This window comes from Balaenoptera borealis, assembly GCF_965194805.1.
Source record: "Balaenoptera borealis genome assembly, chromosome: 3".
Taxonomy (NCBI): domain Eukaryota; kingdom Metazoa; phylum Chordata; class Mammalia; order Artiodactyla; family Balaenopteridae; genus Balaenoptera; species Balaenoptera borealis.
This window is the reverse complement of record NC_138866.1, coordinates 161,308,844-161,331,486: the sequence shown is the minus strand read 5'-3', so window position 1 is coordinate 161,331,486 and position 22,643 is coordinate 161,308,844. Positions and strand designations below refer to the sequence as shown.

The window sequence follows — 22,643 nt, the reverse complement described above, 5'->3', positions numbered from 1 at the left end:
CGTGCCGAGGAAACCGGCCTGCCCCATTCATAAAGTTTATTTCTACAGGCGGCCTTTCTTTTTCAGACTTTTAAAATGAGCAAACATTTTTTGCATTCAATCCAGGGTATGGGGTAGTTTATTGATGTGGGGTCTCTGTGCAAGTAAAAGTGATCAGGAAAAAAAAATGTAATGTCATAGTACTTGGAGATGTGCCTCTCTCACCTAGGGATTGAGAAATTGGGCAAAAAAAAAAAAAAAATCTGTCTTTGATTGAAATGTCGGTGATACTTTGGTGGTCGTGGTCAACATTCTCCCAGCCTCTTGCGTTAATAAGCCTCTCGAATGTTTCAGCTGTTGCAGCTGTCCTTTCCAGACCTAATATTTGTAATCAATGTGTGCTTTTTGACTTGAGTGACAATAGTGATGGATGAAAAGGAGAGGGGGCGAGAGGCTCTGTCTCCCCCAGCAGAGAGAGAGCGGGTGGGGAGAAAAGCGCTCGGGTCTTCACTCCGGTTACCCAACTTTTTCCCTTCTCCCCGCCCAGGGCCCTACTTAACTCCCGCTCCCGGCGTTTTTCCCCAGCCCCCTCCTCCGACCCCCACCCCGGCCGCCGGGCAGGGCAGCGGCGGCCTCCCCCGGGTCCCGCAGAACGCGGGGCTCGCCGGGTCAGACCCCGCAGCCCCGAGCGGAGGGAGCGGGTCTCAGACACGGCCCCGCGAGGGGGGGCGGGGCGCACGGGGCGTGGCCGGGAAGGGGCCAATCAGCGCGCGAGGCTGCGGCCGGGCCGCGATTGGTCGGCCCCGCGGGCTCCAACCTCCCCGGCCTCTCTCGGTGCTTTGAGCCACTGCATCCCCTAGCGGCGCTCAGGCTCCTGCAGCCGGCTGGCCCCAGAACGCGGCCCGGGTGTGCAAGAGACAGGCGGGAAGCGAAGACTCAGGTTCCACCCGTGGCTCACCCCAGGGGAATGTGTGCGAGGATAGAGTGTGGGTTCTTCCGCAGGCTTTCCCACGGACGGTACTAAGAGCTTGCTTTGGGGTTTTATTTGAAGGCATTATTCCCTCTTCGCTTCTCTGCCCCATAAAAGTTCCCTACAAATACACACACAAAAAAGTCGACATAGAAGAGACCGTTCCTAAAAGTAAGTTCTAGAGGATTCTTTTCGTGCGGTGAAGGAAAAACATCAACACTCAGCCTTACTTGGTGTGGGGTGTGTGTCCTGCTTTAATATACAATTCTCGTAGAAAGACTAGTAAATTTTATTTGGAAGAAATGGTGGAAACGTGGGTTTTCCCAACTTGGAATTGGAGCTTCTCTTGAGTCTCCGTCTTCTTAAATCTTATGTTCGTTAGAAACCAGGGTTGAATTTCTAGATACGGAACAGGAAGAAAATCCCTAAATTAACCCCCCTCCCCCATGTTTCTCCTGAGCCCATTTAGTCCTTGTTTATTAGGGCGGCCCAGTAAAAGAGCATCGATTTTCCCTCATTCCGACCACGTCTCTCTAGGGCCAGTCAAGCTGCCAGCCTCTCCTCCTGCTCACGGCGCTCTGCAAACCTTTTAATTATTTAGTTTCTAACATTCACCGGAAACCGCTCCATAAACAAGGACAGACGAACGCATACACATTTTTGCTAAAATCCCCGAGATTAAGATTAAGGATGGCAGCAGAGGCGAAAAAAATGAAAAGAGCATCTTTGCGCGTCGGTCTAAGACCAGGCAACACTAGCCGGACCCCAGTTCAAAGCCACGCGGAAAATCCCAAACGTAGCTCTTTGGTCCTCTACGCCGAGAACTGAAAGCCCGGGAAGTAAAAGGGACCCATCCTCCGAGAGAGAAACTGCTGACGCCAGGACTTGAAAATGTTAACTCCCGAGGCTAAGACCGATTTTAAAAGACAAAGAGAAAAATATCTGAGAAGGAGGCCTTCCGGTGTAGCGGCGCCTCTCTGATAACAGACAAAACTTTTTTGGGGGGGGGCATTATTCATTTTAATTAAATCGCAAGCGCCGAGTCAGGCTGCAGTAAGCTCAAGATTCACCCCCAACCCTTGGAAAAATAAAAGATCTTGAAGCCCCTCTTGGTCTGGGTGGTTTGGAAGTGGCAGGGAAGCGTGGGGGGCTGTGGCTGGATGCCCCGTGTAATAGAGCCAGCCTGTAGGGGGTATTTAACATTTAATTCCCAGCCGGTCCGCCCCTGTTCCCGGACTGACAGTGGGTAATTGGGAAAGAGGACGTTGCTCTTTTGATGGCCCGCGCCGGCCAGTCTCGCCGACGCCACACTGGGTTTGACGTCACGGGCCCAGCCCCAGAGCCAGGAGCACAGAGCAGGGGGGGAGGGAAAAGGAGAGGAGGGGGATACTGGGGAGGGAGGGCCGAGGTCGGCCCCGGGACCCAGGGGGAAGGAAGGGGGAAGGGAGCCAGGCCGGAGAGAGGCTGCGGCGCGTGGCCTGAGGCGGAGAGCCTGGCTGCGGGGGTCTGGGCCAGGCCAGGCGCCGGCCTGACCCGCCTCGCCGGCGAATGCAGGCCGGGCTTCCTCCTCCGAAGGAGGGTGGGGGAGGGGAGGGGGCTCGAGGCCCGGCGAAAGGGGGGAAAGGTGGTCCTGAGCCCCCCTCAGCCTTAGCTCGCAAAGCTAATCCTGGCCTCCTGTGGAGATGCCTCAGCGCCCTCCTACAGACCTGAAGGCACCCCTAGCCAGGACCCCGGGCCGGGCCTGGTCTAGCGAGTCCCCTCTTCTCCCCGGGAGCGACCGGCGGAGCTCCGGTGGAGGAAGAGAGGTGGAGACCTGGGAGGATGCTGCCGCCGCCGCCGCCACCACCGCTGCAGGGCCCCGGGCTCCTGCAGAGCGCGAGGCCTCCCTCACCAGGGTAAGGGGCTGGCCGAGGTCTGGATGCCTCGGACCCTGGGGGCAAGCATCCCGGAGCCGAGCAGGCGACAGCGCAGCCACCGCCCATCCCCCGCCGCCCGGAGCTGGTACCTGGGCTGTGCGTGGGGCGGCGGGAGCGGGTTGGCCTATTTGAAACGCCAGGCCTCGAGGTGGCTGCTTCAGGCGTCACGTTGAGCGGGGTGTGTGTGCCCTCTTGGGGAATGGGTAAGAAATGGAGCCTTACTTTCTCTCCTGGGTTGGGGTAAGCTGGGACCCACACACACACACCCCAAACACATGCCCCCCTGTTCAGGTCCCTCCCACCCGCCCTCCCCGGAGCTCAGAAGCTCTCTTCGGATGCAAGTGGGGAACCCAGTCCCGCAAAGGAACCGGAGCCCGCGGTGCAGAGGGGAGGAGCGTACCCCCAGGCTCACCCCTGGGGTCTCAGGACCCAGAGAGCGGAGATCCACGCGGCCAGCGTCACCCACCCGAGCCTGGCGACAGGCGCGTCCAGGCGAGCTCCGCGGGGCCGAGGTGCCGGGAGAGCGGCCCCGGGCGCCCGCGCGCTGCCCGCCTAGGGTAACCAGAAAAGCCGAGCCTCGGGGTCGAAGTCATAAAGTTACTAATCCCGCGCAGGGGGAGAGAGCGTGCCTCGGCCGCCTGGGGCGGTCATTTGAGCGTGTTTACTTAAGGACTTTGCAAGCGGAGCGCGCGCGAAATAGTCGGATTTCCAGAGAGGCAGCAAATATTTGCAGGCGGGAGAAAGAAGCGGAGCCGGGCCGCGCCGCCGCGTCCCTCCCACCGGAGCCGCGGCGCCGGCCTGGGCGGACCCGGCCGCGCAGTTAAAGACAGAAGTGAAGCCAGGGACCTGCGGGGCTGGGGGCGGGGAGGGCGCAGAGCCACAGCAAAGGCCAGAAATTGGAGCGCGGCCCCGAGGCTCTGGCGAGCTGGGGCTGGAGGAGGAGAAGTCCCTTCCCATTCCAGCCCGATCAATCTTCCTTGGCTGCGATCGGTCATTAAAAATGGTGTGAACCGGTCGCGGTCGCTGTGCGTCTGGGGAGGAAGTGGAGGCCAGAGGTGCCGAGGCCGGCGCTAGCGCCCCGCACCAGCCCGGTTCGCGCGCGGGCGGTCTGCAAGCCTCAGGCCGGCAGCCAGTTCGTCGCCGGGAGCCGAGCGCGGCCCGGCGGGGCCTTTAATTGGATGTCTCCATTTTTATAGTGGCCATTGTTGGAGCAATTAGCGAGAGACAATAAGCGCCAAGAGGCGTTTAATTCGATTCCATGCGCCGGCTGCGGCCGGGACTAGGGCGCTCTGGAAGAAGTGGCTGGCCCAGAAGGGAAGACCTGGTTAAGTGTCGGATCCCTGCCTTGCCGGTTTTGTCTTAGGTGTGGGAGGTCTCAAGAGGCAAGCTGAAAGCGGGGTGAGGGCAACCAGATCCTGGTCCTGGTCCTGGTCCTGGACGGGGGGAAACCCGTCCTGGGCCTCGCTAGCCCTGAGGGGCTCCCCCGGAACCGCCGCGCCTGCAGGCAGCACGCGTCCGAGCTGCGGCCACCGCGCGGGTCCCCAGTGCTTGTTAGAGGAAGAAAAGCAGAGAGAACAGGGACGTGGAAACCGGCCTCCTTCCTCCTTAGCCCTGGGTCCCCCACCTCGATCACCCGAACTGTCCCAATTTCCTTTCCCATTGGGGGAGGAGGGGCAAAGGAGAGAACCCCCTTCTGGCGCGTACACACCTCCCTCTCCACCGAGCCAGCCTCGCTACCCCCTCCTCTGCCTCGGCCCTCGGATTATGTTACCGTGGCCGGGCGAGGATTTTTACTGGATACGAGAATAGCACAGGTAAAGCTGTATAAACAGCTCGCCGGCAGCCGGGCGAGAGGGTTACGCCGGGGACACGGCCGGAGGCGCCACCGCCAGGCCCCGGCTGCGCGAGCGAAACGGCGGGGGAGCCCGCTCGGGCGCGGCGTCCCGGGACAGCGCAGGCTACACACATATTCTACGATATCTCTGCAGTTCCCACCCAAGCCCCCTTTCTCTTTCCCGCATGAGCTGAAATGCAGAAAGTGGAGAGCGGAATCACAAGCTGAGGAGAGAGAAGTGGGCAGTGCTGACTGTTCTGTTCAAAGGAAATACAGCGAGCAGGGAACTTGGGGGGGGGGACGCAGAATAAAGGGGACCCCAAAATTCACAGGCAAAGGGAAGATGCTATAGGTGGAAACGACAAGGGGGAAACCCGCGGGAACTCGGGCGAAAAGCGCTCTCGGCACGCGCCCAGACCCTCCCGGCTCCCACGCCCACCCGCCCAGGCCCAGGGTCTACCTGCCCTGGAAAATGAGCCAGCACTTTGGGGGTGGTATGTGGTTTGATTTACTTTTTTTTTTTTTTTTCCGCTTATTCATCTATCACCGGTTAAAACTCGGAAGGAAACCCGCTCGGGCCAGGAGGAGCGGCGAGAGACGTCGGAGAGGAGATGCCCTCGGAGATTACCCCCTCCCAATCTGCCCCTACCGCCCGGCCGGGCCCTCCAGCTTCAAGGGATCCTGGCCCTCCCTCTGCCGATACCCTTTTCTCCCCCGTAGAGAAAAACCCTGATGGTAGCGAGATAAAAATTGGGTAGGTAAGGGTGTAGCGGAAAGGGGGAGGGGGAGGGAGACGACAGGGGATTTCTGTTTTCGAGTTTAACAATGCACATGTCAGAGGGTTGGCCATGGGGGGAGCCCCGGGGTTGGATAGGGGAGAAAGATTTCCCCTTGAGGGCCAGTTGAAAGGAATGCGAGTCACCCTGGAGGAAGGGGGCCCCTCCGAGCTCTCCCTCCCTCCTGGTTTTGGGGGCCTGGGGGACAGGTGGAGCCGCGAGAGAAGGGAAGGGATGGAGGTGCTCCAGGGGGTCCCCGCGGCGTCTCCGCGGCCACAGGCCGTCTGTCCCGCCCCAGCGGCACCACTGTCATAGGAAGCGGCTAGCGGCGCCTCACCCCAGGCTCTCGTCCTGAGGGTGCCTCAGGCCGCACCGCTGTAGCCTCCGGGACGCCCAGGGAAGGGAGCGGCCACCGCAGCCAGGAAAGGAGTCAGCAGTGCGGGATTCACCCACGTGAACAACAGGCCCTCGCGTTTTGGGGGCAGAAGGGGTGCACGTGGGGCACCGGTTCCACTCTCCCCTAGCCTCCCAGCGCCCCCGGTTTGTCGCCCGCCGCCTCACCGCCGCGCATCTCTAGAGGCCCCTGGCCAGCCCCGAGCCCCAGCGCTCGCCGCGGCCGACTCTCCGCCGGCCACTTCATTTTGGCATTTCAGGAGAAGGAGAGCTTTCTCTTGGGGCTACTGTGTTTTTACTTCTCTAGCCTGAAAAATTGGGGTGTCGATTGCTGGACAATGACGGCTTCGAGGGCAGGGGACTTCACGACCGGGAGAGGGAAATGGGGGGAGGTAATTCCGTTCCGACCAGCAGACAGCAGAGGCGCGAAGTGTTCGTGTCTTCCTCTGGACACGCCGGAGAGCGCGGTAAAATCTGTAGATCTGCCCGGCTCCGAGGCGCCCACCCTCCGCCCTTCCCTCTCGCCAGGACTGCGCCCGGCCGCCGCCTCTCCCCGGCGGCCTCGGCTCGCGCTCGGCTCTCCGCCGCCTGCCACCTCGCGGACCCCGAGCAATTTGTTATATAAAACCAAACAACAACCACACACGTGTGTCTGCACACCCGCAGCGACGGACACCCAGGGAGTGCTCCGCTCGAGCGCCCTGGGCCACGTTTCTTTCTCCTCCTTCCAACCGCCGCACCCCCTCACCACCTCTAGTCCCGGCTGCCCAGCGGCCAGGAACAAAAAGTGGGGTTCGTACTCCAGATCCGGGGCTTCCTTGGCCCGCTCGCTCGGTTATTCCCACCATTAAGAAAAAGAGGTGATCGGAAATATTTGGTCCGCACACAAAGACACACCACAAAAGGAATGCACTTTTCTGTGCGAAAGGGCTGGAACACCGAGAAGGAGACCACACCTGAGCGCAGCCGAAATGGTTAGAATAACCGGCTGCCGGAGAGCACTGGGCCTTCGGACTCTGCCCCCACTACCTCATCTGCATCTCTAATTGCCTGCTACCTCCCGCGGTTCCTGGCGCAAACTGCCTTAACCTCCGGAAGAGGGGTCCTCAGCCACCCGGCTCCCGCGTACCTGCCCTTTTCCCAGGCCTCTCGGGGTGGCCCTGCGCTGCTGGGCGTCCACCCACGGGTGCCCACTCCCACCGCTTCACTGCATCCCCCGACTCACCCCCACCTCCTGTATCCTTGGCACAAAGGCAGGATGAACATAACAAATAAAGCAAAATGCAGCTTCCTCTGTCTCCGGGCTTTTGGCAGGGAAGACCAACCCTGATCCTGATTCGTGGGGGTGGGGGGGAGGGCAGGGTGGGTGGCGATTCTGTGTAGAAGGGAGGGGGGCCCGTGGGGTGCAGGGCTTGTGTAGGGTGCACCACTCACCCGGCTCCTCAGACCCCAGCTGCCTTCTCCAGCCAGGAACATGAGGCCTGGCAGGGCTACTGCTGGGAGCTGGGCCTCCTGCCCAGTCCCAGGCAAAGTCGATATGGGAGCCCCTAAGACCCTGGGTCTGCACCCACCTGGGTCTTGGTTTGTCTGACCTGGATGCCGTATCCCACCCCAGATTCAAATGGGCAGCAAGTCCTTCCCTCAGAATCACACATTTTAAAGGTTTAGTGGTAAGCCCCCTCCTCACAACCAGCCACTGGGGCCCTGCAAGCATCTCCTATCCAGGACTCCATCTCGATTGACTCTACCAGCCTGACTGGGACCCCCTGCCCCAAGCCTGTCACACAACCAACAGCCCCCCTCCACACACACACCCCTTTTCTACCACAGCCGCTAAGGGATGGGAGGGCTGCAAATGTTACTTTATTATTATCTGTCCGTTTAAACTTCATTCTCCCCCCACAACCCCAGTGCCCTGGTGAATGTGGGTGACAGAGGAAGGGAAAAGCACAGGTGAACTGGGAGCCAAGCAGAGGAGAGATCCTCCGGGTTAGACTCCTTTGCATCCCCTGCCCTGGACAGACTCACCCGTGTCCACTTCCTCAAAGCACCCTCCGGTGTCTGAGAGGAAGGAAAGGTGAATAAAAACAACTCTCCTACTCAGAGTCACTCAACTTCCCTTGCATTTTAACGTTATCTGTCTTTGTTGGGAACTGCTTCTGAATGAGTGACTTCTTGGAGGTCTGTTGGTCCAATGTCCCGGGAGAAAGTAGAGTTCTTGTTTCCTCTCCCCCTCCCACTCCCCAGGACCCTGGACACCCTCCCTCCCAGGCTGCGGTTTTCTCACCCACCTCAGGGTGCTCCTGGAAGCAAAGGCGCCTGCCAGCCACCAGCTCCCCAAGGGATGCCAGATGCCCACACATCTGGGCTCCAACTTTCAACCCACAGTGCACAGCTGTTTCTTTAATTATATGCAGAGACAATGAGCCTAAACAGTCACTTGTAGGCAGAGGGAAATAAACATGAAATTGACACTGGACCCTGCAGCCACCTTGGGGAGAAGGCTGAGATGCTCCTTCAAACTGGTTCTATTCCCCAACCCTCTGCCCTCCCTGAAGTGGAAAATGTATGTCCAGCCCTTCCCAAGCATTCCCACCATCTCTTATTTTTCTGTTTAGTTTTTCTTTGCATGCCTAGTTCTACTGGCTCTTTCCTCCAAACAAGGACACACACACATGCACACACCACGCGCGCCCAAGGTCATTGCAGAAAGCCAAAGATTTCCAGGGACCAGAAAGAACAATAAGGACTGGGGTCTAGTTCACTTTCTTCCAGGGGCAGCTGTCTCTCTGGAGTGGAGACCTCCTCTTAATTCTCTCCACGTGGAGCAGGGAAAGCCATTGCAGAGTTAGAGACAGAAGATAGTGATATTCACTGACCTGGGTAGCCTGCTCTCGGCGGCCAGCTGTTTTTTATTTTTTCCTGACTTGCTGGAGGTCTGAAGGCAGAAATGACAGGCAGACTTCGCCACTGTTGTCGCCGCTGAGGTCCTCACCGCCCCAGCTGCTTACGGCATCTCACGCGGGCTTCCAGCGAGAAGTAAAACCTGGGTGATGTGCATCCTTCCTAGGAACACCCTCCCCCGCCTTCTGCACACTGTAGAGAACGGAGCTCTTCCGGGTTGCGAAGAGGGAAAGGGAGGGAGGGAGGGAGGGAGGAAGACTGAGGGAGGAATGAATTTCACCCCTTTTTGCAAACAGGCAAACCACACATCAGGAGTGTGTGGCACTGGCAGAGTTGAGGGATGGGGAAAGACTGCCTGAAATGTGACCAAGCCCCGTGGCACCTACAAAGTCCACTGTCTCTAGCAGGGCTGGAATTAACACTATAAATGTCACCAGTAATGTTGACTGGGTCATTAGCTACCATAGATATAAAAGCCTTTGCAGAGTTTCCCTCCCATTTTGGGAGGAAGTGGGGACCCAGTGGGAGCATCTAGAAGTAAAACTCTCGGCCACCATTAGCAGGGTCTCTGCCCCTCAGGTCCTCCCCCCCATCTGACTGTTCCACCCGTTTCTGTATATGCTGACGCTTCAAAAATGAATACACGCTACCTTCCGGTACTTGCAGCCACAGCTGGCCAGTGAAAGGAAAAGTAGGGTGGCCAGTGACAGCTCTGGGCTTGCTTGCTACTCTTTGGCTCTCCTCATGGTCACCATAAAAACATTTGGAGGTAGCGATACCTGTGCGCCCACTAAGTAGAGGTTTGGGGATGGGCTCTCTAGGGTTCCCAAGCTCTTTCAAGAAGACTTCTAGGGGAAATTAACCTTCTAGGAGAGCGAGATAAGGGAGCAAGAATCAGAGGTCACTCTGAAGATAAAATGTCAGAAAGAAAATGATCCTATTAGTCTACCCACTGGACCCAACAAACTCCAGCCCTCCCCTTCGAAACCCCCCTCTCCTGTACCATCCCTACTTCTGCTGGTGGGAGGTCAAAATAATTCAAGGAGGGACTCTGCCATGAATAAATTTGGCAAGAGTAAAATGAAACTCCATAAACATTGGGGTAGAAAGGTCAGCATCCATTTGTTTTGACAGGTAGAGTTTTCCCTTCACAATATTTATACAATAAGAATATGGAGACTGACTTTAAAAATAAATCAATCTTCGGGGAGAAATAAAATGTGTCCAACGCTGGGCCAGGAAGTCAACAAGTTTCTTGTGCTGGAACCAGTTCGGTAGGAAGGAGTGGCCCAATTTGACGGTGCCAAGCGTTCAGGGGTGGTTGTCCCTTGGGGGGAGGACGAGGCCATTGGTCAGCAGGGTCAGAGTGAGAGGGCAGAGGTGGGGCGGCGACGCGGAGGGAAGTGGGGGAGGGTCGAGGAGAGCAGGTACCCAGCGCTGCCCAGGTGGCGGGCATCCAGATCGGGGATGGGCTGCTGCCCCCGCCCTGGAGACCCGCCTGCCTGCAGCCGCTCAAGCCCCTGAACTCAGACACAGCACCGACGGCTTTGCGCCCCGCTCGGCATCCTCCGGGTCCAGGTTTAAGCCGAGAGCCGCTGGAGAAAGGGGCTTATATCGTTTGCCGACCTGGCCAGGAGAGGAAAGGGGGTCTCCCTGCCCCTGAGGAGGCCCCAAAGTCCACCTCGCGTCCCGACTCAGCCCCTCCTCTGCCCTGCTGCCCTCTGCCCCCGCCTTCCGCCACCAAGTGGCAGAGCCAAGTTCTTCGGCGCCAGGGCGCAGAGTCCGCAGGGCCGCGCGTTTCGAGATCGCTGGGGAGAAGGTCACTCTTTTGACAGTCTTCCCCCAACCTGTTGCCCTGGCGCATCTCGGGGAGCTGTGGGCTGTGCCGGGAGGGCCGCCAAGGGTTGGGCCGCGGGGATTCCGGGCCCTTCGGGGTCCCTAGGCCACCTCGCTCCTCCTCGCTCGCTGCCTCGTGGAGAGTAGGACCCCGGGGCCCAGGAGGGGTCATCCATCACCCAGATGGCGGTAGCTGTCTCCTTAAACTGGATATTAGCAGTACCCCCGCCTCGCGGTCCACCAGGCCCGTGGGGCCATTTGCCTCTTTCTCCAGCTGCCCTCCGGCTTCTGGGCCCTTTGGAGACTCCCATCCCTCCCCCCTCCCCCCTCCTCCCTCCCCCACCACAGAGTCACCTCCAACCTGAAAGCCTTTACCCGTAGAATCGGGATCCTGCCCTGCAGCCCCTGGAACCCCAGGCCGGCTCCCTCTCCGCCACCCCTCCCACCCCCACCCTCGCCACTCTGTCCCCAGCGCGCGCCCGCGACCCTCCGCCCGGTTCCGGCCGGTCTGGCGGCCCCTGTGCCCGTTCCTTTTCTGCTGACGCGGGCACTTGCTTGTCTCTGGGTCTAAAGTGACTCTTTGGTTAAGGGACTGAGAAATCTGATCGCGTGCACACCGCTCCCCCATCGCCCAATTCTACCTTCAGTAAAGGAAGGCTTAGTTTAAGGAAATTCGACTGCCAAAGACACTCGGGCTTAAAAAAAAAAAAATCCAAAGGACTTAATTAAAATATAACTGATTTTGAATTTAATGGTCAGACAGGGGCAAGATTCAGAGAAGAAATGCCAGCTGGGCATTTCTTGTTATCTTGATGGACTTAGCGGTGGAAAGTGCCGCTAATTAGGGTCCAGGAGCGAATTATTCCAGGAGGGTTGGGGGAGATTTGATGGGGGGCGGTGGGTGGGAAGGGGGGTGAAGAAAGGAGAGAATTTATCCTGAGAAGTAAACAAAGTGAAGGAAAGACGCTGGTCGCTTAGCCAGACGGGCCAAAGATTTATTCGATTCGCGGACACCGGCCCATGCACACGGTAAAGACGTTGCTTTTATGAAGCTACAAGTCGCTTTCTGAATTTCAAAAGCTACCACCCTGGCTCGCTGATTCGTGGTTCAGGTCTCTGCGCGTGTGTGTGCGTGTGTGTACTTGCGCGTAAGAGACAGCAAAAAAAGACCCTCTCTTATTCGGGGGCGACTATGTTAAACGCTGAGGGGCCACGGATTCCAGGGTGCTCAGAGCTGCCCCGTCCTAACAAGTCCGAGGGGGAGAGGGTGACTTCACCCCCAAGGTTTCAGGACTCTCCAGTGAGCCTTTTCATTGAGGAATCCTTGCTTGGTAAGCGCCTGGAGCGCCAGTGCCAGAAGGCAGGGACCCAGCTCCCCACCACATACAGAGGACACTCAGGTGCGGCTCACCTGTTCCTGCACCCCTGACTCTCCCCATCCCCGCCCCCAGCACCAACCACCGGCCTTTTAATCCCTTAACCCTGGACAGGCGATCCTCCTTTCCCGGGTTGGATTCAGAGGCTGAACCACGGAGAGAACTGTTCTGAGGTTCCAGGGCCTGGGGACTGAGCTGGGTTTGGGTTCTTCCTGGAGGGAATCACGCCATCCTAATTGGCACCAGCATCGACTGCTTTCAATCCCGTGGTGCGTCGGACCTCAGTCCCACAAGCTAAGGCGTTTGATTGGATTTTAACTATAAAGGGAAGTCGCTGGGCATGTGAGGTAGAAGATGGATCAGTAAATGACTAACAGATAATAATAGAAACACTGTGTCCCTGGATCTCTGCGATGGCCGCGCAGATAGGAACTTCACCTGTTGGATAAAGAAAAAGGAGACCCCGTAGGAAGAAATAATCGCTGGCAGAATCTCCAATCTTACTAAGAATGTGCCGCCACTTAGAGTTGTTCTAAGCAGGGCTCGGGGTGGGGGGGGGGACCATATATTTATTCTTCCGGGTTTCCCACATCCCATTTGTTTTCCGTAAAACACAGGTAATAGTTTTTTCTCCTGTGCATCGGTCTACAGCGTCATTCCTCTTGTCCATTTTTCTACCGTCCTTTATATACCCTCAGATTGGCTTAGTTCGTCTAAGTTCACTCTCTGCCAGACGAAAACACACACTCAGATTAGCCTTGGTTTAAAAGTTCCAATCTTTCAAGCACACTCACTGAGATTTATTTTATTAGAAATGTGTAGGGTGGGTGGGGTGTTGAGAGGGAGTAAACGGCCCTCTAGGGTCGTTCACTAGTTCTTTCATTTTTCTTTCTTTTTTTTTTCTTTTTAACAGAACATTTTTATTAAACTCAAGTTTCTGGTGTGGCACTTTGCCTGTGTTTCTCTAACCAAAACTGCGGGGCGGGGGGCGGGGGGGGGCGCTGGGTGGTGTGGAACCATGGATGTCTCAAATGAAAGTTTCACAAAGCAATGACTGGAAATTAAAAAAAAAAAAATCAGACCTATTCCACCCAGGCGCCCTAAATAAGTAGCCCCGTTTGCAAATTCCTATCAATTATTACGTGATGGGAAAAAATCCTATCTGAAAATAAAGCACGTGGACGTGGAGAATTTTAATTAAATCTTACTGTGGATATAATAACATGGAAGTGATTTTTCATTCGGTGCTTGCCTGCTCACCAGTGTTTTATGGCGTTTTCTTGCCTCTGACTTTATTTTAAAATATTAGACGAGGTGGAGAATTATAAACGACTCTTTCCTTATCTGCACTGCTCACATATCCAGGATCAGAGGAGCTGATTAAGAAAGAAGTCAGAGGCAACGTTGGATTCATAATGATTTGGAATAATGAATCCTTATCTCCGCTTTCCAGATTATCTGCCTTTCAGCTCCCAATGTTTTGTTACATGGGATAATTTATTGCATCTAATACATCACAATGAATCTGATGGTAGAAAGTGATGGCCAACGTTGTGAAAGGGGGCCCTTATTTTTTATCCCGGGGCAATGAAACTGCTTTTTGCAGTTTTTAATTGGGAAAATATAAGGTAGATCTGATAAAAAAAAAAAAAAAAGCTGGGTATAATCTTGCCTGCTCGTGCTTTACCGCTCTGCTCTTTAATTAGTGTGTCAATTTCAGGCTGAAATTAACAAGATCGACCTGAAACCAGCGCTTAGTTTCTCCCCAGCACCAAGATCCCAATTTTTAACATGATTTATTTTTATGAAAAAAGAGATAATTAATCATAAACACTGACGAAAGCACAGAGCCAAGTTGAAATAAAATGCCATTTGCATCTTTATATAGAAAGATACCAATAATGTTAATTTTTCTGAGATTTCTTCTCTCCTCACCATCTCCTGCCCCAACACAGCTCCCACCCTGCCCGCTGCCCACTCCAGCCCCATTCCAAGTACACAAGAAAAAAAAAAAAATCAATTCCAGGTTCCTCTTTGGTATTCATTGCTCTCTTTTTTAAAGTGTATATATTTTTATATATATTCAGCTCCTCTGGCTTTGTCTATTAACACATGCAGAATTGTACAGGTTTCCCTCCCCCAGAGCAGAGTGGTGGGTGGATCCGCCTGTTCTCGCAGAGCCCCCCCACCCACCTACCCTCATCTCTTCCCTCCTTTAGAGTTAGAGAGAAGAGGACACACATCTCATTTAATGGTTAATTAGTTACAATAATTGGCATTTTTGTTTCTTTTGTCTTTTGCCCTAACGACCATGGAACAAAAGTCATCTAAACGCAACAGGCTTTCCTCTCTGCCTCTTTCAGGATGGATTTCAGAATCCAAGGCTACACCCGTAGTCCCCTCCCTACCCCTGACAGCACTAGCCACCTCCTGGCTTCAGGAAGTAGAAGGGGCAGGAGTCACTGGTAATTTGCTCTTTAAGCTTTTTGTGCCTGTTGATTACTTTCTTGTTGCTTGGATTAAACAATCGTTGCAAATATGCAAACCAGTGAAAGGCGATTCATACATATTCGCTCTCCAATTGTCCCTCCTGACGTCAGATCATAATTTCTTGGTAATTGGATGGCTTGCACCCGAATAATGCTCATCTGACATTCTCTACGTTTGCTCTAGGTTGTAGTAGACTTTGTACTGGGAGGGGGAAGGAGGACTTGATCCTTTTTTTAAGAATTCTTTTCTGTTCACTGTAGTTTCTATTATCTCCCTTCCTCCCCTACGCTAAAGAACATTAACTTATGACGTGTAAGGATATGGAGTTTGTTTCCTGGGAATATAATTTCCCAGGCAGTTTTTGAGTAAGTTGAAGAAAGTTGAATACAGGCCGGTAAAGATGGAGGAAATGGAACAGTTGGGGCGGGAGTAAGGGTGAGGGTCTATAGAGCCAGATCTACTCTCCTCCCTCTGCTTAGATCTGCAAAGAGTCCCACTTGGTCACTTCTACCCATCTTGCAGCCTCTCCTGAGACCACCGTAGGTTCCCAGCTATCTGGAGTTCACGTCTCCACTCCTGATCCTGCCCCCACTCTCTCAAGCCAAGTAGGCAGCCAAATCATTATAGATTTTAAAAGCTTGAATCTTGATTATAAAGCTATTTCAGGTTTTAGGGGGTGGTCGAGAGAGAGAGACCTGATTTTCTGGGATATTTTCTCTTTCTGTTCACTTTGGCCTTAGTTCAGTGGACTTAAAAGATGTCTAGTTCCAATTCTGGGTCCAATATTGTAGGACTTGCCTCTCCTTCCCCTCTCTTTCTCTCCCTTCCCGCCTCCTTTTCATCCCTTCCCCCTCTCCCTTTTCCTCTCTTTTCCCTGCTCTTCAGGACACATCACTCCAAGAATTTCAAGTATCAATTATAAGTAATATTAATTTCTCAGCCCCAACCGGTGAAGAGCAGATGATCTGATAGGAGTATAAAAACGGTGCTTCCCTAGATGAAACAGACCAATGGAGCCTGCTGGGCCAATTCCCATGCCCAGATGAACATTCAATTTTCCGGCATTATCTCCACACTTAAACTCGCTTTCTCCATTTCTGTGCCAAGATAAATTTGCATAATATTTGCAGCTGTAATTAGCTGATGAGCATCTCCTAGCCTCCCCCTTTTGTTTCTCTCTGCATTTGGTCTTCCATTGATGCCACGTTTGATCTTTAATATTACAGGAGTCCCGATAGAGGATTGCATATCTTATCTTCTCAGCTCCAAAATCTTTTAAGAAGGAGGGAGAAGGGGAGAGAGGGGTGCGGAGGAAAGGGTGAGTGAGGCGAATAAAGCCTCACTAATCAGAGTTTGAAAAGGTTATGATGGCAGAAGGTATAGGTAGTGACAGGACAAATAAGAGAAATGGAGAATTATGATGGGGAGGGTGTGGGAGGGGTAGGATGAGCCTTCGGAAATGGGGAGTCTGGAATGAATGGGTTTATTTAGAGAATTAGGGAGTGGGGTAGGGGGGATTGGGCTGAGATCTGGAACGTGGATGGGCTGGGGGAGTGCCGTTGGCACCCAGCCTTAACTGTGTGGCCCTTCCTCCCTTTCTGGGCAGCTGGTCATTGCCGGGTCGGGGTCCGGGTAAGATGCTCTGTTGGGTTGCTCCCTTCAAGCAGAAACTGCAAGTTTTGAAACCAGGCGACTCCCTTATCTGGTCATCTGTTTGTCTCTGTTAATAGAGACCACAGCCCTCCTGAATTTCTAATATGCCACCAACACTTTATTCCCTCCAGCGCTGTTTAAAAGAAATGAAAGGCCAAAAAAAAATTTTTTTTAAAAAGGAAAAGAAAAAAGATACAAGGGACTAAGAAAAAGGAGACGAGGAGTCCGTCGCACTGAATAGTGTCGCCTCCAGAAGTGGAGCGAAACCAGAAAAGTGGCCCCTTGCCTCGCCTGGCTTGTTATTGTTGTGTTAGTTTTCCCCAAATCGGGAGTCTTCTGACTTGGGTGGCGGCGGGGCCGGGAGGGAAGGCGGATTAGAGGAGCCACTGGTTGAATTAGTATTTGTGGGAATCCGGAGGGGAGAGAGAGAAAGGAAAGGAAAGAGGCAGAAGGAGGAAAAAAAGAAGACAAGAAAGAGTCGATTTCCATGCCAATCATCGGAACAAATAGCTAACATTTAACGTTTACACCCGCACTGGCGGCGCCCTGGCGCTCCGAGGACCTGGAGCCGGGCTAAAATGTCCCGAAAGCCTTTGGAGAAAACGAGTTTCCAGCTATCAGGTTCTCCCCGTCCCCCCCTTCCATAAGGCTTCGGTTTCAGGCTGGAGTTGTCCAATGTCTGCGTCGCTGCTCCAAGCCCCTAAATGAGTGTCAAAGAGGCAAATATCAAATAGCGCCGGGGTCAAGGCGATTTAGTTAACCGCGCAGGGCGCTCGGGACTTGAAACTTGTGTGGGACTCGCGGGGGAGTAAGGCGGGCGGAGGGAAGGCCAGTGAATGAATGATGCGTGAATGAATGAATGAGGAATGAACACCCAGACACACGTGGGCTGAGAGCGCCTCCACGCACCTCCTCGCCCCGCAGGGCAAAGCAAGGCTCTCAGTTGGAGGAAAGTTCCTTAAAACTTTTATTTTTATATAATGAGGCCAATTTTCTAAAGCGAAGTTAAGAAATTGGGCGCTTCTCCAGCGCTTCAACGGGTACCTTTTGTCATTGTATTGCCTCAAGGCTTCAGTTTCCCCACCTGCTAATTGAGGGGGTAGGACCAGAGGATGGCCAAGGTCCCTTCTTCGTGCGGAAAAAGCAGGCTGCAGGCCCAGAGCGGTTAATCAGGAGGGGGGCGTCCCCGAGTTGACCAGGTCTGCAGCCCCCATGCGCCCTGGGGACCCCGGTACCCACCCCCCCGCGTCTCGGCCACAGGCGCTGGCCAGACTTCCAGCAGCGAGAGCTTCAAACTCCCCCAGTCCAGCCTGCAGGGTTCTCCCCCCCACCCCACCCCTGCCCCGCCCTGGGCTCCGCCTCCAGGAGCAACGGCGGTTATTCTCGATTATTCTGGGGGTCGCCGTCTAGGGAAGTCCCGCGTGCCCTGCTCCAGCCCACCCAGACTCGTTAGGCGCTCTCTCTCCTGCAGTCTTGTGCCTCTCAAGTGTTTCCCAAAGAGAGCATCCTCTTTTTGGGAGGGGAGGGGGTGCGGATTGAGGTTTCCTTCAAAATTCCCGACTCCAGAGCCAGAGCGGAAGCCCAAGCGGACTCACCCTTTGGGCGCAAAGCGGAGCTGCAGGCGCACCGCGCGCGGGGTTAGATATCGATTAACCCAAGGTCGCTCCTTAGGACTTCACGGTGTCTTTTTTTTTTTTTTAATTTTTGAGACCCAGGTCTCTGTGCGCAAGCAAGGTGGGGGGTTGTGTTTGCACGCGCGTTGATCTGCGTGCGTGGGCGTCTCAGCCGCCAGCCTCAGGAGCTGGGGGGTTGGGGGTGGGCGCTGAGGGCTGGCGGCTACCGGGCGGGTCGGTGGGGGGGGGGGAGGGGTGTGTGCACCAGACTCGACGATTCATTTCGCCGAACGCTGAGTCGAAAATCAAGTCGAGCCAGTCGGCAGCCGGCAAGAGGTTGCTTCGGAGGCTGCCGCTCAGGCTCCAGGACCGTGAGCCAGGTCCGCACTGTCTTTCCTGCCCTGCCCCTCCCAGTGCCCCGCTCCCCACCTCCGCCTCCTCGGGCGCAGCTCGGGGTCCGTGCGAGGCCGAGCGCCTGGCCCCCGGGCTTCTAGCCTGCGGAGTGGGGGGTGAGTGCCGCGGACAGGAGGAGCGCGGGGGCCGGAACACAAGAGCGAGGTGCCCGGACGTGCCGGGTGGGCTGGGGGGGGGGGTCTAGTTAACCCTCCTTTTGTTGAGTTTTTCCCTCTCCTCAGTGTAATTCTCAGCGATAGTCACGAAGACTAATCACGAAGCTACTTTCCCCCTTCTTTCTCAAATTAAAAAAAAAAGAGAGAGAGAGAGAGAAAATACGCACCCAACTCCACTACCGTTCGGGTTCCGGAGAAATTCTCAAATAGAGCAGTGTAATTTCTCAGTTGATTTTGATTGACATACTGTCCCTGGGATCATGTGTTAATCCCTTCTTCACTCAAGCCTTTTCATAACTCATTTCTCTCTTGCTAGATGGGGACTCTGATGGTTACCGAGGCAACGATGATAGCGCTAAGCTATTTCCCTGTCTGCAAGGAGACCATTATTCCGCGTGCATAGGCCATTGGCAACAGAGGTCGTCACAAAGTCGTTCACAACACAGCACACGTTTATTAAACTTTTATTCTCTCTTTTCCCCCAACACAGAAACTAGTTTGCACTTGTACGGCGGGGGGGGGGGGCATCGTTGGCCTGCTCCGTGTTGGCACTAACTGCTCTCAGGTGCGTGGGCCCCACGCGGACACTCCTCACCTGCCACCGTCGCGCGGGGGCCAGAGGTGCCCCCACTTCCCCATCTGCCCTTTGAGGTCTTCTGTGACGCTACCTCTGGGACCTCGGGGATAAGAAGAGGGGGCAGCATCTAAGTGCAGACGGGAACCGGCTTTCCAGGCCCCTTCGTTGTCTACCCTCCTATGTATAGTCACCCGCTGTCCCCTCTCTCGGAGTGTTCCCTCGGCGACACCCCTTTTCTCCTCCCCTCCTGGGGACCTGCGCCCGCTGGCCCCTCCGGGCGCGCTGGCCGCCCCGGCTCCCGAGAAGCCACCTGCCAGGAGCGCACGGGTCTTAGGTTTCTGTTCCCAGTTTGGCCAGGAAAAGGGCCAGAGGGGGGCGCAGGCTCGGAGATGGATGGATTTGGTCCCCAGGCTTCCGGCTGCGGCGGCCTGGGGCTGGGGCTGGCAGGTGGGGAGTGGAAGAACCGGACCGTCTGGGGCGGTCAGTCAAGAACACGACCCCGAGAACGGTCTCCGTTAAAGCAAGCACGGCAAACATCTGTCTTCCCAGCCTGCAAGGCCCCCAAAGCCAAAGGGCGGTGGTGAGGGCCTAGGGACGGCACGGCCTCTATTTCCCATCTTCTCCCAGTTCCTCCCTCCCTCCCTTCCTCCCTCCCTTCCTTCCTTCCTTCCTTCCTGACTTTTTCTTCCCTTTCGCCCCTCCCAGTCTTTGTTTTTCACGGGAGGACCCACTGGGGCCTCAGGGAGTGAGTCTCGGGCTCCAGAGCGGTCTCTGTGACCTTGACCCGGGAATACCTGGCCTCCACCAGCCCCAGGCCCCAGGCACTGCCTTCGCCGCCCCTGCACCCGCGCACCCTGGGGTCCGGGGGGGACACCCTTGCCTCACCCACAGCCAGGGTCGCCCCCACTGCGGCCTGTCGCGGCCCCCCCTTCAGCCCCCCTCCCGTCAGGACCGGGCCTCGGAGATGGCTCGCTGCTCTGAAGACGCCAGCGGGGACGCAGAGCCGTGCAGCGGCGGGGCAAAGGTCGGGGGCTCTTAGGTCAGCAGGTGTAGGTGCTCCAGGGGGCTGCGAGGGGTCAACTTCCCTCCCCGAGCCCGCAATTGCCCACGGCCTGTCACGACCCCGCCGGCGATACTGAAGGCCAGAGGGGATGCCGTTTGCACGGGTGACCCCAGCTCCTTCCTGCCCCCGGAGCGAGGGGTGCTTTGCTCAGCCACGGAGGTGACACGGCCTGCCGCCTTGGGAACACGCCTGGCTCGGGGTGGGGGGCTGAGTGTGGTTTCGGGGCATCCGAGGAATGGGAGGAGAAAGGCCGCAGCGGGCCTCAGGGGCCTGCTCCCGTGTGCATTCGGGCTAGGAAGTGGAGGTGACAATAGTGCTAGCACACTCGGTGGCCCTGGGAGTCTCTGCTGAGGGTCAGCTTTAGGTGTGACAATCTGCCATCTGTGTGTTGTAGGGCACCACGTGTCACACAACTCACCAGGCAGCTGAGTTATCTTGGGGAAACCAAACTGCTGAAACTCTGTTCTAAGGAAAGGACCGTCCAGGTTACAGGAAGCTGGGGCCCTTACACCAAAGGCCGTAACAATAACAACCTGGTTATATTATAACAGTGACTGCATCCATCATAAAATATATCAGTTACAGGATAATGCTCATTAAACTCAGAACACCCTGTCAGATAGGTTTATCCCTGTTTTACAGGTGACGCATCCTGTCTGGCCGTGACCAGCCCTCATCCCTGCTCCTGGGACTTCTTTCCTTCCAGGAGACCTCAGTGTGCGCTGCGGATTATCAGTGGGGTTACCGGCCTTTCTATTTCTTCATTCATCCCTCCTTCCTTCCTTTAACACTGTGTCCCCATAATGGGCACCCTGCTAAGCTCTGAGACCACAAAGCAGGAAGCTGTCTCTGTGTACAGGTAGAGTGGGGAGAAGGACAAACAAGTAAATCATTCGAGATGCAATAAACACTCTGTGAAATGCCTGCTGTGTGAACCCAGAGGACAGAATGCTTGGGAGTGTCTTCGAATGTTTACCAGATTGTGAAGCTTGATCTGACTCTCCGGATGCTTATGAGCTCACAGAGTGGTGCAGGGGGCAAGAGGTATTCCAGAAGTGAACAGGCAGGTTCGATGGCACTGGGGTGGGGAAAGGGTCCGGAGAGTTTGATAAAGGATGAGAAAGGCAGTTCCCTGAGCAGGGGAGGAGTGGGAGAGGTAGGGACACAGGGCAGTGAAGTGTCACGGGGTCAAGCTACGTGGCCTTGTCCTGTGGGCACTGGAGAACCAGCGATGGTCTTTATGCAGACGAACAGCGGGATCAGAATGAGTGAAGTTGGAGATTCTAGATGCCATTCCGGTGACCAGTCTCCCCTTTTCCCTCAGCTACACACCCACAACTAAAGTGTCTGCTTCAATACTTCCAAACTGTATAAAGCGACTGGGTAATAACAATTTTTTTTTAAATGCTTAGGCGAAAGCAACACTTACACCAAGGCTCCTGTTTCTCTGTGTGTTTTCTCACTATCGCTGCGTGGGACCTTGGTCCTCTGGGCTCGTGTAAGTGTGTTGAGAACAGCAGCCCTGGTCGCTGGCTCTGCTGCAGTCACAGCTCTGCCTGGACCAAAGGCACTCTGACAGTTTCATGGCCGCGACAGAAATCAGCCAAAGCCCAGAAGGTGAGCAGTGACACCACCTAGAAAAACGCGCTGCACCGTGTCTGTGACAGCAAGAGACGGGGAAGCCGCTCGCCCTCATGAATATATGGCAGGTATCTACAAACCCTCACACTAATTGATGGTCTCCCTATATATCATCCCAGATAAAGGGCCCCTGTGCAGTAAATGCTGATGTTGAGAACACCCTGATAGGGCTTTGTTAACAAGAAGATAACAGAAGAGCAAGATATGTTTGTTTAGCTGCCTATAGATAAACCCAATAGGTCTTCGTTAACTTTTCATGACTGATGGCAACCGCTAACCATGATAAATAATCCTGCAACAGGGAACTTTATTTAACGAGCCAGAAATGGGACCTACATTTTTAGCTCCTTTGAATGAGGAGGAGGTATTTTCTGTGTGTGAGTACAGCTATGTCATAGTACATCAGCGCCTGATTTTCTCCAAATAACTTTAAACCGTCAGCCGGACCTCTGAACCAAGTTGACCCTTGATACTTGTTCAGGGTGTGCTGTTCCAACCACACAAAAGCCGAGCAGGTCTGAGGAACTGGATTTTACAGAGTGAAATCTAGTCTTCAAAAGAGTGGCAGAACCTTGGGAAATCAACACAAACATCTTTTGAGCAGCTACAAACAGGTAAAAATGTGCTTTTCAATACTTGTGAGGAATATGGTGGCCAGAGATGACCAACCCGTCAACATGTTGGACGTTGCAGAGTCTTATCCAAAACTGATGGCTGAATAAACATTTATTTTTCAAAGCTGAGGCGGTTAGTTTTTCACTGTCTTTAACGATGTCTTGCCTGGTGAGATACATCATCCTTTACCTAGATGGGTCCCCAAGTCAGGCTATGTCCAGAACTCACCCAAAACGAAAGCCTCAAAGTACATCAAAGGCAGCTGTTTCATAAATCCAGTTCCAAAGACCAAATTTGTGTGCTGCTGGAAAAAAAAATGATCATTCCGCTGTTGTCTTTAGTGCAATCTTTTACAAGAAGGCAATCATTTTTTACTAAAAACACCATCTGAATTTTATCTTTGCTAAAACGCTAAGAAGGAGGGCAGGAGTTTGACCC

General features: G+C 54.8%; 2 protein-coding genes and 1 long non-coding RNA gene across 9 annotated transcripts in view; 2 read left to right on the top strand and 1 right to left on the bottom strand.

The window, feature by feature from the left end:
- Positions 1 to 8,957, bottom strand: part of GATA3 (GATA binding protein 3) — a 29,815-nt gene extending 20,858 nt beyond the window's left edge. The window contains exon 1 of the mRNA XM_082387174.1: positions 8,748 to 8,957. The gene's annotated coding sequence lies outside the window, so the exon portion shown is untranslated. The remainder of the gene's footprint in view (positions 1 to 8,747) is intronic.
- Positions 640 to 7,159, top strand: LOC309626466 (uncharacterized protein). 6 transcript variants are annotated; one of them, XM_082387202.1, is made up of 4 exons: positions 640 to 2,844; positions 3,157 to 3,422; positions 5,264 to 5,453; positions 5,842 to 7,159. In XM_082387202.1, the coding sequence occupies exons 1-3, from the start codon at positions 2,632 to 2,634 to the stop codon at positions 5,430 to 5,432; spliced, it is 648 nt and encodes a 215-aa protein (XP_082243328.1). In that variant the 5' UTR covers positions 640 to 2,631; the 3' UTR covers positions 5,433 to 5,453; positions 5,842 to 7,159. The 6 variants fall into 6 exon arrangements, 5 of the variants coding, with proteins under 5 accessions (XP_082243328.1, XP_082243327.1, XP_082243326.1 ...); XM_082387201.1 differs by having other exon boundaries at positions 5,774 to 7,159; XM_082387200.1 differs by having other exon boundaries at positions 5,685 to 7,159.
- A 9,075-nt stretch (positions 8,958 to 18,032) lies between the features above and the next one.
- Positions 18,033 to 21,348, top strand: LOC309626483. 2 transcript variants are annotated; one of them, XR_014243227.1, is made up of 2 exons: positions 18,033 to 19,910; positions 20,592 to 21,348. It is a non-coding gene; the product is annotated as an uncharacterized lncRNA (long non-coding RNA). The 2 variants fall into 2 exon arrangements; XR_014243228.1 differs by having other exon boundaries at positions 18,033 to 19,925.
- Positions 21,349 to 22,643: the final 1,295 nt, after the last annotated feature.

Excerpts from the sequence above, each read along its gene's own strand:
- LOC309626466 (XM_082387202.1), top strand. The coding sequence starts at position 2,632 with ATGCCTCAGCGCCCTCCTACAGACCTGAAGGCACCCCTAGCCAGGACC. Across the intron at positions 2,845-3,156 it reads GCGAGGCCTCCCTCACCAGG|GTCCCTCCCACCCGCCCTCC; the intron begins GTAAGGGGCTGG and ends CCCCCTGTTCAG. Across the intron at positions 3,423-5,263 it reads CCGCGCGCTGCCCGCCTAGG|GAAACCCGCTCGGGCCAGGA; the intron begins GTAACCAGAAAA and ends AAAACTCGGAAG.